General features: G+C 39.9%; 1 protein-coding gene across 1 annotated transcript in view; it reads left to right on the top strand.

The window, feature by feature from the left end:
• The window catches only part of itsn2a (intersectin 2a), a 54453-nt gene extending 44952 nt beyond the window's left edge, over positions 1–9501 (top strand). Inside the window, exons 30-40 of the mRNA XM_042503129.1 lie at positions 3648–3769; positions 3897–4003; positions 4992–5175; positions 5593–5691; positions 6442–6609; positions 6885–7097; positions 7218–7339; positions 7429–7511; positions 7798–7881; positions 8009–8182; positions 8438–9501. Coding sequence (XP_042359063.1) covers positions 3648–3769; positions 3897–4003; positions 4992–5175; positions 5593–5691; positions 6442–6609; positions 6885–7097; positions 7218–7339; positions 7429–7511; positions 7798–7881; positions 8009–8182; positions 8438–8589 — 1508 coding nt within the window. The 3' untranslated portion in view covers positions 8590–9501. The remainder of the gene's footprint in view (positions 1–3647; positions 3770–3896; positions 4004–4991; positions 5176–5592; positions 5692–6441; positions 6610–6884; positions 7098–7217; positions 7340–7428; positions 7512–7797; positions 7882–8008; positions 8183–8437) is intronic.
• The last annotated feature ends 5116 nt before the right edge of the window (positions 9502–14617 follow it).

The following is a 14617-nucleotide window of genomic DNA, read 5'->3' as shown; positions in this document are numbered from 1 at the left end:
TGTTCTGTAAAATAAGGAATCTTCCCAATTATTGGAAACAGAAAGACTTGTTCTGTATTGAACAGAAGATGCTTTGAATGAATTAATTCATTGCAAATCTATTGAAGAGATATATTACGTGTTTTTTTATTAGATAGAAAAAACCTGTCTGACAGAATGGCAACGATGTGCCTGACAGCGCAAGATCAGTGCAAGATTTAAAAATGTAGAAAACAAGTTTAGTTGGTAGATGCTAGAATTAACCCATGGATTTATTATTAGATCTGGATACTGGACATTCCTGAGACTTAGAGCTCGACTCACAGACTTTACAATATAAATACATACAAAATACATCACAGATTTTTAGATGACTTTCTTGGCTAGAGAGAGTTTTACAAACATTAAACCTCCATAGATCAAAAATTTATAGCAGAAAGAGTCATAACTGACCTTGTTTGTAGTTCAAGGGGTCCTTCAAATTGAAAGCAAGTCTGAGTGGTACTCCTAGCGGCCTGAATGTACCCACTGAAAGACACTGTTATGTGTTGTACTGCCGTACTTTGATGTGGTTGGCTAGTACTTCACCCTAACCATGATCTCTTTGCTCAAGTCACAGATGTGATGCATTTAGTCTTGACAAAATCAAAAGAGACTTGCAACTTGATTTGGACTTAAAAACCATTGACTTGTGACTTCACTTGACACCTTCCACTAATGAAAATTTCAAATTTGAAAATGCCTGCCGAAGATCTCTGTTAGATTAAAACATTGCACTAATAAAAATTACTTGGCGCTTTTAATACAGCGTGTGGATCATATGTCTGATATTTTCCTTTATTAGATTATTTTATTTGCTTTTTTGCCCTTCACCTTGCATGTTCAAAACAATGATTTGGTCCCACCTCTGCAGCCCATTAGACTGAAAAAGAACAGGGCAAAACACTCAGTTAGGTGGGTATATTTTAGCATTTATTCTCCTATAAGATAAGAGCTTACAGAAATATAGAGAGGAATGGGGAAATGATTACCAATGGCTCAGATGAATAATGAAAATGTGTACAAGGCCAACTGAGATCAAACAACATGGATCCTTATTTCTATTTCAGGAAGTTGGCAACCCTAGATTTTTACAATGCACTTGTTCATAATGTCACCACTGTGTGTGCGGTACACCGATCACTGCTTTGTTGGGACAGGTGTGATTCTTCGTCACCGCTCACATACACATAGCTGCTCTGATGATTTAAAAAAAGGGGGCTAATTTTTAAGCAGGAGTTGTGTGTTTGAATTAGTATTCATAGCTTGCGTGTTTCTCCCCACAGCAGTCGATCCCTGTTAACAAGCCTGAACACACTGGACGTTTAATTAGGATGAACTTGTTAAAGCTGCAGACACAAAACACAATGAAATTTTAATTCTAATGAAAATGAACTCAAACACACCCCCGATATGCACAAGGCCCGTGCTTCATCAGAGGGAGGAAAAAATTGCCAAAGAAATTACCATCATGCTCCAGCTGATGTGATTAGTAACAACATTTACATTTCCCAGAAATACATTATTAATGCACCTGCATGTAAGAGTCTAGCATTAATATTAAAACTATATTAATGTCTCTTCGTCTCTCCTTCATCTCACTCACCTCCCCCCTCCCACTCCACTTCATCTCTTTTTTTTGTTTCCTCTGTAGGACAGTAATGCTGGCTTTCCTCTCTACTCCTCCTCCTCTTTTTCCTCCTCCTCTTCCTCACCCTTTCTATCTGAGCCAATCCGAATTGCCCTGTCGCAACAGGAAGTCCAGCCGTCAGCAAGAACAGCCCAGCTCTGCGCTTTCCACCTTTAGGACTGTGGTGTTCTCTGCTCCTCTGTTTTTGATCCCTCTTTCATTTACCTTTTTCTAAAAGGCATTTATTACTCACCCTAACCCCCCTCGCTCTCTCCTCTCCTGCGTTTCCCTTGTTGTTCCTTTAACAAATTAACCAGGGGAGCGAGGCAGAGGCAGCTGTTTTAGAGGCTTTTGTCTCTCCGATACAAAGGCATGAAATGTGTAGTTTTGCTAAAGATAAACTGGATCAAAAGAGTTTGGTTACACACAATAAGGAAAATAATATGTGAATAGCATCAGACTGAAGTCATTTAGTTTTCTAAATTAAGGCTATGAATTAGTGAGGATTTTTTTAAAAGGGTCACTCATTGCACTAACAACAGTCAACCTTGCTAAAACGGACCAATGTGAAGACTCACTGTCGCTTAACTCACCAGTAACCTTGATTGCTGCTTGCTAACGCATCACTCGTACTGACATGAACTAATTGTGATTTTATACTTCACTTCTTATGCACTTCTCCATTTATTAATGCTTCCAAGTGATTAAGGTTGAGACCATAGAAACAGAATTAGGGTAGAATGGACATTGAACTGTTTGCCCCCCGTCGGTGGGAACATAAAGTCTGTCACACTTGGGGCGTATGGGCAAGTAAATAAATAAAATAAACAAATAAATAAATAATAATAACATGCAGCGTTCTCACAGTCATGAAATTTCTGGAAAAGTTTTAAGATTTTAATTTTGGCCCTCCAAGGGAAAAAAATTGGGTACTCTTGGTTTTTACCAATTCACTTACAGTACACTTATTTTTCTTATTAAATAATGGAAAAATTCAACCATACACAACCATACATTTTACCGAATCGTGTTTATCATTCAAACATGTTTTATTCAAAGTCTAAACAAAACAAAAACTGCCTTATTTGGTCTTTTCAGTCATCTAGTTAGTTAATCCACTGTTTCAACAATTACCAGCGCTGGTTTGGTTGAAATTAATCCTAAATCTCCTGTTAGCTCCCCACAGCGTCTGCCTCTCAGCAGATAGAGGCAGACAGAGTTTCATGCAAATGTGCACTGGAAAGATCAAACTTTTAATCCTTAAAAAGTCCCCAGCAAACCTCACCTCAGTGACTTTACAACTTGCAGCAAGTTGGTTTGTTTAATGAGAAATTAACCTGCAAAAACGGTTGCATTAACAACGGTAGAAAGAGCCGCCACTTTGACCATCCGGCTACATTGATTTGAATGGGAATATCTGTTCTACTCTCATTCTATTTCTACGGTTGAGACTCATCCTGTACTGAACTGTGACGTCACCAGCAAGAGAAAAAACCCGCAGATATCAGCATACCAACATGCAAGAGTAGAATCAGAGATAATAACACCTCACTGCTGACATTAAAGTCCAACTTCTGCCAAGTTTGAACCTCAAAGACTTGAACTACCAACTGAGTCTTCCACTGCTCGTTCGCTCAAGCATCAGCTACTCATTCACACCTATGCAATCATTGGGAGCGAGCGCTCCACCGTAAAAGGTGCTTCATTTTTCTTTATCAGCGTCCTTGGTAGCAGTGTTCTTAGCTTTAGCTTAAGCCTTCTGTGTTTCTTTAGGTTCATGTACTGCAACTACAACGTGCCTCACTCTTGTCTGTGCATTAAATGTAAATAAAATATGATAGAACTGATAATAAAGGGAGATTTTAACACGACTGTGTGTGTGTGTGTAGTGTTTCCTCACACACTGCATTGACAGGAAAGTTTTTGTTGCATGTGCTTGTGTGTTGGTGTGTTTGTGCATGCATGCATGTCCGCATGTTTGCATGTGCGTGCGCTGTAGGGTGTGCTGACCTGATGACGTTGGACACCATGACCCCTCAGGAGAGGAAGAGGCAGGGTTACATCCATGAGCTCATCCAGACTGAGGAGACCTACGTGGACGACCTGGAGTTGGTTCTAGAGGTGTGGACGAATACATACGCAAACATATGAGCACAAGCAGAAATTATTAGCATTTCTCTAAAATGTAACCCCTGGTTTTTGCTGTAGCATTTAATTTTTTTCCCAATTGCATTTATCTGTCACTCAGGTCTTCTACAAGCCCATGTTGGAGTCAGGACGTCTTACAGAAGCTGAGATGGGAGTGATCTTTGTTAACTGGAGGGAGCTGATTATGTGCAACACCAAACTACTCAAGTAAGTACCACACACCATTTTGTGAATATGTTTTTTAATGGATGTTTCAGGCTGCTATGTGCTAAGGAAAGAACTGCACACTGAAAAAAAGAGTAACTAAACCCCAAAACCCCCTTTTTTCAGCTAAAAAGCAATATATATGGGTATTTAGTAGTAATGTTTTGTGTGACTCTTGACATTTGAGTGCAAAGTATTGAAATTCTACATATTGTGTCATAAATATGCAAAGTGACTGTCCTCTAAAGGTTGAAACCTGTCTGTAGCAACTGAATTTGCCATTGACTGATCTTCATGGCGAATCTGCTTTCATCACCAACCGAGCCCCTCCGTCGCTGTCCCCTCTGTCGCTGTCCCATCCCTGCTCTTTCACCGAGGGACAACTTTAGCCGCATTTAAACTGCCTATTTAAGACGGGACTATCGTGCTATTATACTGCCTCACCGTTCTGTATATAATGTTCGATCACGACAGGAGTGGAGATGGTAACAGCCCTGAAACAAGGTCTGTGTAAAATGTTAAGCCAGAAAGATGTGACCATGGGCAGCATAAGTGTGACATTTTGATGTTGTTTTTATGCGTGCAACCAATCGGAGGACATTTAAAAAGCAGCTCGTAGCATAATGACGAATTCAAAGAAAAGAAGTGGTAACCAACGATGCCGCCATCAGTTGGTTCTGTGTAAAAATGCAGGGGCGGTATAAAGGGGGGACTTCACTGCAGCCCTATAGTGGGATCTCTGTGTAAAAGCGGCTTTTGTGTGTGTGTGGGGGGGTGGGCAGGGAGGTGCTGTGGATCAAGAGCTGGTGCATTGGGTGACTGGGCGTGTTTTAGCCCTCTCCCAGCCCCTTCACACTGCAGGGAGGAGGCACTCAAGCCCAAAGGGTTTAGTTACTCCGTAAGGGGAAATCCACTGTAAAACAGATTGTAATCTATTAGTGAAGATGTAACAAAAATCAGGTTTTACATCATCATTACCTCTGTTTCGCAGGGCACTGCGTGTCCGTAAAAAAACTGAAGGAGAGAACATGCCGGTTCAGCTGATAGGAGACCTCTTGGCTTCGGAGCTCGCGCACATGCAGCCCTACATCCGCTTCTGCTCCTGCCAGCTCAACGCTGCCGCACTGCTGCAGAACAAAACCAACAACCAGCCTGACTTTAAGGACTTCCTCAAGGTACAAGTTGTAGAAAATGAAAAGTGAGATTGCAGAAAAACCCAAGGTGTGCGTGTTTACCGAAGGTTATCTCAAAATTGAAGATTTTAATATTTCTTTAAATATTTATTAGTCCATAATCCTCATGAATCACTTTTCACATTTGCATAAATTAGATCAACTACAAAGCAGTTACTTAATAAAAAAAAAAGAAAATATACATTTTAAAGCAGGTTCACCTTATTCTCCCATTGTTTCCCTTTTTGAAAACAGTGGTGAGGAACAGCAGGAGACAAAATACCAGAAGTTGAGTTTTGTGAAAACAAAATTATGATAGGTGTTTAAACTGCATGCCAAATTGATCAGAAAACATGAGACCAAAATGCCTCCTAGGTTACTGTGTATCTTTATCTCTCTTTTTTGTGTCCTCTCGAGCAGAAGATAGCCACTAACTACCGCTGTAAAGGAATGCCACTGTCCAGTTTCCTCCTGAAGCCCATGCAGAGGATCACACGCTACCCGCTGCTTATAAAGAACGTACGTAGAAAATGCTCTCTATACATTATTATATGATTGTGTTACATCTTTATCTTGTTGTAACTTGCATTTTATGGTGGTCCTGGTTTAGTTTTGCCTTGTAATGATTTTATGCGCTGCCATATACTTTGCTCTTTCACCTGTTTTAAATTCAAGAGTTTGTTCATTTATTGGCATTCAACCTGTTGATATGACATCATTTATTTTATGAGCTTCTTATCTGCTTATATATAGATGGTTTATTTCTTTAAATCTTAATTTTTATCTGCTTAAATGAGGTTAATTCTCTTTTCCACATTTCATTTACCTATTTATGAAAATGCGTTTTTGAACTTGCACCCTTGTATGTTTTTTTTTTTTACATATTGCTATTTTATTTTTGTGCTTTAACCTTCTTTATGTTCTCAGTATTGGTTATGTTACAAGGTGGCAGGGGAGGTGCTACATGGGCACTTTGTGCTTTTTGAAAAGTGCTATATAAATACGGATTATTGTTATTATTATTTTCAATTTTCTTTTTGTACAACTTTATATTATTATGTCATTGTGCTGTGTTTTTTTCTGACCTGCTAAGGGACTGCAGATGGGAATTAGCTCTAAGCTATAATCTGATATGGTGCATTAAATGGTTAACATTTTAAACTGTACATAATCCCTTTTTAATTAATTAATTATATGTCTAATTACAATGTTCCCCACCTCTTTTTTTCTAAAATTCAGTTAGTGCTTCTCCTTTTCTCCTCCTGTTAGATCCTGGAACATACCCCAGATGGTCACGCAGACCGCAGCCCGCTGAGAGAAGCTCTGGAGCGGGCCGAGGAGCTGTGCTCTCAGGTGAACGAGGGAGTCCGAGAGAAGGAGAACTCGGACAGGCTGGAGTGGATACAGAGTCACGTGCAGTGTGAAGGACCGATAGAGGTAAACATGACATCTTTATATTCATGGGTGCAAATCATACGTAGTCTGTTAATGCTGATATTTTATTGCGGCAGTAAAATAGATTTATAAACAGCCTCTACAATGCATTTTGTGTTGCCGCTGTGATCGATTCTGCTGGATGTTTCGCAATTTCTCCTCTTGACGTCCGAATTACCAAAACAAATTCACACATACAATCAGAAATCCAAGGAGCGTTTTTCAAACTGAACCACTTACTGTACTTGACAGTTTTCCTCTTCTCGTCTCTCTTTCAGCACTTGGTCTTCAACTCGCTGACTAACTGCCTCGGGCCTCGCAAGCTGCTCCACAGCGGTCGGCTTTACAAAACCAAAAGCAGCAGGGAGCTGTGGGCTTTCCTCTTCAGTGATTTTCTCCTCCTCACACACAGCGCCAAACCGTTCTCCTCCTCAGGACCAGACAGGCTTTTCAGCCTCAAGACCAACATACAGCTGAAGATGTACAAAACAGTAAGATAGAGGCCAGACACTTTTCTCAGACAGGAACAAAAACACCTCTGTGGTGTTAAAATACTACATGTATTGCTTTGAATGTCCAGAAGTCATTCATCCCTTCATTTTCTTATCCAGCCGCTGTTTCTGAATGAGGTTTTAGTGAAAATGCCACCCGACCCATCCAGCGATGAGCCGCTCTTCCACGTCTCGCACATCGATCGTGTCTACACACTCAAAACTGAGACTTTGAATGAGAGGTATGTGTACTCATCTGCACGCTTCACCTACATTATAACCTAATCGTACAGCGTAAAGGATCTACAGTGTGTGTTTTTTGCGCCTGCAGGACAACATGGGTGCAGAAAATCAAAGCAGCATCCGAACATTTCATAGAGACGGAGAAGAAAAAGAGAGAGAAGGCTTACCAAGGTAAACACAGACATTTTTTCTACATAAAGCTGATGACTGTGTGTGAGTGTGTGTGTGCGCGTGTGTGCGTGTAAACCATTCATGCTCATGCTGCAAATCTCTCAATGTTGCACTGTTACACATAAAAAGACCTACCCCCGCTCTTCTCACCCTCCCATCAGAAAAAAAGCAATTATCTATAATCCTTTATGTGAATATTGTCCTCACGTTATTCCACATGATCAGCTTTATCAGCCAACTATGAAGTGTTGTAAGTTTACATCTAACGTCTGTGTGTTTGTTTTAGCACGTTCTCTGAAGACCAGCGGTATCGGCCGACTGCTTGTTACTGTCACTGAAGCTCAGGAGCTCAAAGCCTGTAAACCCAACGGTGAGGCCTCGTGAAGGAATACAGTCGCTCCACCAGCTATCTGTTCAGATTTAGTCAAAATTCAGTATAGTACATATTGCATAAGTGATGTTTTGTTCATTTAAAAATCTGTTTAATTTCTCTTTAGGTAAGAGTAATCCGTACTGTGAGCTGACGATGGGAGCTCAGTGCTACACCTCCCGACCGATCAGCGACACTCTGAACCCGAAGTGGAACTTCAACTGCCAGTTTTTCATCAAAGACCTGTACCAGGACGTCCTGTGTATCACTGTGTTTGAGAAAGACCAGTTCTCACCAGATGGTCAGTGGACACCACAACACACAGACGCTTGCACAAACAGAGCAGATTACTGAATACAGGGATCACACATCATCACTAAATGCCGGATTCTGATGTCTGATTTCGACTTTTTTTTTTAAACTGATTCTGCAGTAGTCTCAAAATCCAGTATTAATCAGGCTTTAATGAGATTTTAAATCCCTGGAGGTGCAACTCTTTGTCAGACACATTTGTTCATTTTATCAGTTTTACTGATACTGTTTTCTGCCTCTTTAGATTTTCTGGGTCGCACCGAAGTTCCTGTGGCAACTATAAAGAAAGAGATGGAGAGCAAAGGTGCTGCAAATCGTCGCCTACTACTGCATGAGGTCCCTACTGGAGAAGTTTGGGTCAAACTGGACCTACAGCTTTACGAGCCGACCAAATGAGGACAGCACACGCATACACCACTTAATTTTACAGTAATAACACACACAACAACACAACCACACACACACTTCAAAGTGCCTATTTGTAGCAGTGCCTTACTTTACCGTGAGCCATCCAGACCCGTTCAAGTGACCTTCACCAGAAATGGAAAGGAGATTTTGCCAACAGATGAAATTTCCTCAGAAGAAGAAATGCATACTGGAAGAAAACATGGTTTTGTTACCAACAGACCAGCTAAAATGTGAGTACGATTGCCGATATTTTCATGTCCATGCCTTAAATGGTAACCAGTCAGGTTTTCTAAATGGTTGAGTTTTGTAATACTCGTATTTGCAAATTTGTACACAATACTATTTTACTCTAAAAGGAATACTTCACCACCCAAATGGCCATTTGTGTTTAATTACTCACTCCGTGTTACGGTGAATTCTTTAAAAACATTCATATGAATTGAAGTGATGAGGGTCTTTACAGCAAAACCATGTCAAAACATCCTTTAACAAAATGTCACACAACTTGTGCAGTATAAATGAGACTTGGATTATACATGCATGAGTTGTGTGAGAGTTTGTAAATGAAAAGTTAGATATTGTTAAACGAGGACCCTTAATTATTTGTTCACCTTTCAGGCATGCAAGAAAAACAAAGGGGTGAGTAACTGATATACAAATGGTGATTTAGGGTTTAAGTATTCGTTTAAATGGAGGAGTACAGCCTCTCTAACGTGACTTTGTTTAAATGAAAACATACACACTCTGTTATACACTCACCTGCACACCGCCACACACGTCTTTGTTATGCTATCATTTCAAATGTTGCGCACCACTGTACAATGTAATGTCAAAGTTTAACCCTAAATATGCCATTAGATCCTGAGAATGGCACAAATAAAATGTACATATAGTAAACAATTTTCTTTGTTTTGTGTAAATGTTTCAGCACTTTTTTTCACTTTCCTGCTTATCTGTCAATAACCCTTCCACATAAAGGAAAAAAGTCAAGATTTGTAGTGCATATGGATTTTATTTGGATGAAGGCAAGGCCTGAAGTTGCTGTAAACTTTCTGCTTGTTGCTGAAATCCACATCTGGAGAGCCAGCAGCCGCTCTGATGGCACCCTCCATCCGGTGATGCAGTTGCACTGATGTGGTACGGTATAGAGCCGAGCCTGGAAGAGACACATTTGCATCACATTATTCAAACTGAAAACTTTTGCTGTGATCCTGAAGTGTTATTGTGCTGCAGCTCTGTCACATAGCCACTATGGATCCTGAACTTTCATTGAAAATATGGTTTAAAAGTAACATTTAGTGCCGCAAAGGACACACAGAGCAAAAAAAGATTCAGACTGGAGTTTAGATTTTTATTTTTTTTTCTGTTCACATATTTTGGCTGTAAAGACGGTGCAAAATGAGGCATGCATGATAAGTCACCCTATATGTGAGTTACTTGACAGCAGTGGTTCCAAACTGGTCCAGATTTCTCCTTTGTCATTAGCTCAGGGTCCACGCATAATAAATGACCACATATTCAGTTTTATTTCACAAAATGTAAAAACATGTTGGCTAAGAACACAAAGAAATTAAATATATCATGATAAACAGAAAGGGCACTTCAAAATAAAAGCTCTGTGCTCTGTGCCACTTTTGGACCGTGACCCACCAGTTGGGAACCACTGCTCCACAGGTGCACCGAGTCAGTCGTCAGAGTTTGATTGAACACATGAAGCCGACTGGCTGCAGCTCAAGTTTGAACAAACATACCAAAGCAATACAACTCCATTAAAAATTGATCACACCAGAGAAGAAGACTAACAAAGGACAGTTTTTTAGGCGCAGCTCAACTGTTGTGAAGCACTTAAAAATGTTGTATGTTTTTACCTGCTGGACTTCCTCCCTGCAGTCTCATGGTCTGCTGGAGTTTTTCTGGATGCAGTGCCTGAATGAACAGATGAGGCCTGCAGCAGTGTGTTGGCCTGAGACATCAGAGATTCACTAAGAGGACGTCCACTCTGAGGTAGGTTCTCTTCTTGTGTTGTTCTGTATTTACAACCTGAAAAAGGGGGGGAATTAGTTTGCTTACATTAGTGACGGAGGGAGCAAAAACCTCTGAGTGCACTGAATTGTGCAAGAGGGTGTTTGCTTTTTACTGGCAAGAGAAAGAATGTGTTATTTATACTTTAAAAAGATTCAGAGTCTCACTTAAATTCCCCAGTTTAATAGGACTTACATAGAGGTGCCTCTTTAGTTTAATGTAGCTTTGCAGTTTCAATCTGGTCTGAAGAGCTGTGTTGCTAGATATGTCGCAGCTTCTCTGATGCATTAAAAAGTGATAACTGGTGACTGGAGCTCTGCAATGTTCAAGCCTTTTTTTTCTTTTCTTTTGTTTTTTTTTTTTTTTCTGTTTGACTCTTTACTCACTTTTGGTTCAGCATCTGCTTTGGTTTGGACGTGCGTTTTTGCTACTGAATTACTTTAATTCCCCCACATTTTGAGTAACTAAAACTCCAGCTACTTTTTACATCTGAAAAGTAATGTATCTGGGTATTTAGCTGTGTTTGATTATTTCAGGTCCAAATCTTGACATTTTAGTGCAAAGTCTTTTTATTTTACATTTTATTATTATAAATAAACAGAGTGCCTGCCTTCTACTGGCTAGAAACGTGCTATTACAATTCATTTTAGGCTAGTGATTTAGATGGCCAGAGAATGTAACAAACGTTCATTTGAAAGGCCCACAGTCCAGCTTTTACTTTTTTTTTTCTTTTGGTCAAAAATAGGAAAATACTCAGATACCTGCTGCACAAGAACGAGCCATTTTCTTTTCCTTCAGTCTTTCATGTAAGTGAAGATACGACGGCTCCTTTAAGTCAGCTGCACTGAGCTAGAGAACAAAGCAGTGAATATATTGTCAGACACAGTCAGAATACTTACATATGTCCAAAGCTGTTTTTTTAATATATTAAGTGAAATATTTAAGTCACAAAAAGACAGAGTCACCTTGAGGTAGTGTGGCTTTTGGATGTGGAGAAGAAACGGATTATATTCTCTCAGATCATACGTTTCTAGAAACACAAAGCCCTGAAGATGAAAGGCAGCAGCAGTTAGATAATCACACATCCCTCATGTGAGTTTTGCTTTTGTTGTGATGAACAAAAGAAGCAAATTTATATGAGACAGAATCAAAAAGCATCACAGTCCACAAAAAGACAAAAGCTGTTTAGATGCAATTACAAGCAGACTGAATGGTGAGATCACGTTATCACCTTGGTGTTGCAGTGATGGAGGTAGTGACTGTATAAGCTCTGGCGCCTCTTGTTCGCCGCAGGGCTGCAGCTGGACGCGTGTTCCTCCACTCTCCTCTGGAGGGGAAACCACACACGCTCAGTCCAGCGCTTGTGCAGCAGCTCCCTCCTCCTCAGCTCTGTAACATCCCGCTGGCTCAGAAACGTCTCCAGGTCCTTGATGGAGAAACGTTTCAACAAATATGGGAGTTACAGACACAAAGTGACAGATTTAAATCACAATGACGAGTAAACATTGTTAATTCATCAGCCTCTTGATTTGATCAGTTTCCTTTTTACTGTTTACTTATTATATTGCTCAGTGTTTTTTGCTTGTTGTGTTGCTGTGTGTTTTTCACGTATTAAATTGCTCAGAGTTGCTTTTACTTTTTTTATTATATTGCTCTGCATTTTTTTATTTTACCTTTTATTATATTACTCTGTTTTTTTACTTTTTAATTAAATTGCTTTATATTGCTTTGTGTTTTTTGCTGTTCATGTTCTGTTGTATTGCTTGGAGTTTTTTTTTTTAAAAACTTATTGCTTAGCTTTTTAAACTTTTTACCTGCTATATTGCTCCAAATTTTTTTATTTATTTATTTATTTATTTTTTAAACTTTTTACCTATTGTATTGTCCATTTTTTGTTTTTTTTTAAACACTTTACCTATCTTATATTCTCCGTCTCTCTCTCTTTACTGTTTACTTATAAGACTGATCTGTGTTGACTTAGTTTATTGTTTTCTTTTTTTTTTTACTGATGCGTCTTATTTGCACTATCCCCTTTGCTGCTCATGTTACATTAAATAGCTACATCCTTTTACGTAAACTCAATTAAAGAGATTGGAAAACCATAGAGATGAGATCATAAAAAAACAAAGATCAGTTTTTAAGCATCTTACCTTCACAAAACCATTTTCTGTGTCCAGTAATGGTTGGATTATTTCTTTCGCCTGTGCATTTTCAGCTTCCAGCTTTGCCTAAAATAGCAACACAAAGCAATAAGAACACTTACCTCATCTTTTTGTGCAGGTGCAAGTTTGGTTGGGTGAAATACCTGCAGACGTCTGAGGGAGGTGTGAGAGAGCCGGTTCTGTTTGGCACCCAGCTGCGACCCAGGAGGTGAGACCTCTTCCCTTTTCTCTGCTCTGACACATTTACTCGGGCTCCTCGGCTGAGATGAGCTCCTTCTGCTCTCTGTAGCGTCCCTCACATCCTCCATGCACTCCTGAAATGCCAGTAGGGTCAGGTCTGTGGTCATTTACTATCCTGTAACTGTGTTATTGATAAGCACAACATGCAGTTTGCTAAGAGGCTATTTGATTTTAAATCAATAATTAAAATATACATTAAAATCACATATCTAGTTACATTACAGCCAACTGTACCTGAATCTAAAAGATGATATTTCTATGATATTTGTGGTTTGTCTGTCAATACCATCCCAATCTTGTGAATGCTATATCTCAAGAACTTCATGAGGGAATTTCTTAAAAAAAAAAAACACACACAAAAAAAACTCCACTTTGAGTCAACGATGAACTGATTAGATTTTAGTGGTCAAATTCAAAGTTCACTGTGACCTTATCTGCCTCATTCTCTTGAACTAAATACACCATGAAGGCTGTCAAAGAACTAACATCAGCATGTCAGTTACCTGTCAAACTCACTGCGCCACCTACTGGCAACACAAAGTAAGCTTTGTCAGGCAATTATCATTTAATTTAAATGATATTTACATGGTTTGGTCTACAAGTGGTACAGAGCCAGATGATGTACACTTAGTGTGTTCTGCAGTGCCACATTGTGGCCACAGGAAGTGGTACAACATGTGAAATGGCTCACGGGTCCAGTCACTCTGCATGCATTAAGCAACTTTTGCAGAAATTAACAGCTGCTTCAGCCGGCGTCACGCCAGTACCCTCAAGCTGTGCACAGGTTAGAAATTTGCTGCTTGCAGCTTTATTTCTAGGTTGTTGTTTTTTTTCTTTTTTGAAGAAATCCATGTGGCCTAAAACTCCAAAATCCCAATTTGAGTTCACAGACAGACCAGACACAATCGTGTAGGTGAACAGAAGGCGGCAGAGGCCAGCACAACAGGTACTGACAGATCATGTCACTACCTGGAAACCTGAGCTGCGTCTCACTGTTACGCAAACACATATGGTGGGGTATGTATACTGCAGTATAAATGAGTTTTACTTTTTTTTTAACATGATTAAGCTACTTAATCATCAGTACAAAGATTTCAGTTTTTTTGTTGTATTTGTGTTTTTAACACCACTATCTTTAGATGTGGATGCTCGGCTGTTTCCATGTCATCTGAACCCTCACCAGGCATTTTTTCTCCCTTTGTCCTGAGTTAAGAGAGGGTAACAGTGGCTACCGTGTCTGTCTGTCAATAACCTGAAACCTTTCCATTCATCTTTCCGAGGACACTGAGATTCCAGCGTTGTACATTCACACATGGCGCTGTACAGACAACGGGGCAGCCAGGCATTCAGACCACCATTGTACGCCCTGTCTGTGCTGGTCAGGCCACACTGGGCCGCCTCTCTGACATTTAAACACCAGTGATAAATTATTAGTTGGCAAGTTTGTTTTTACCTCTGATTTCAACAGGCTGACAGGGAAAGATGTGTGGAAGGTGATCACACCACCAGCTGTGTTGGTCCTTTTGGGGCTCATCCCTAAATTATGAGAAAAAAAATGGTGTGACCCTTCAGTGATGATTTGCTTATAGGGC

Source organism: Plectropomus leopardus, chromosome 16, assembly GCF_008729295.1.
Source record: "Plectropomus leopardus isolate mb chromosome 16, YSFRI_Pleo_2.0, whole genome shotgun sequence".
Taxonomy (NCBI): domain Eukaryota; kingdom Metazoa; phylum Chordata; class Actinopteri; order Perciformes; family Serranidae; genus Plectropomus; species Plectropomus leopardus.
The sequence above is the reverse complement of the archived record's forward strand: the minus strand, read 5'-3'. Positions and strand labels throughout refer to the sequence as shown.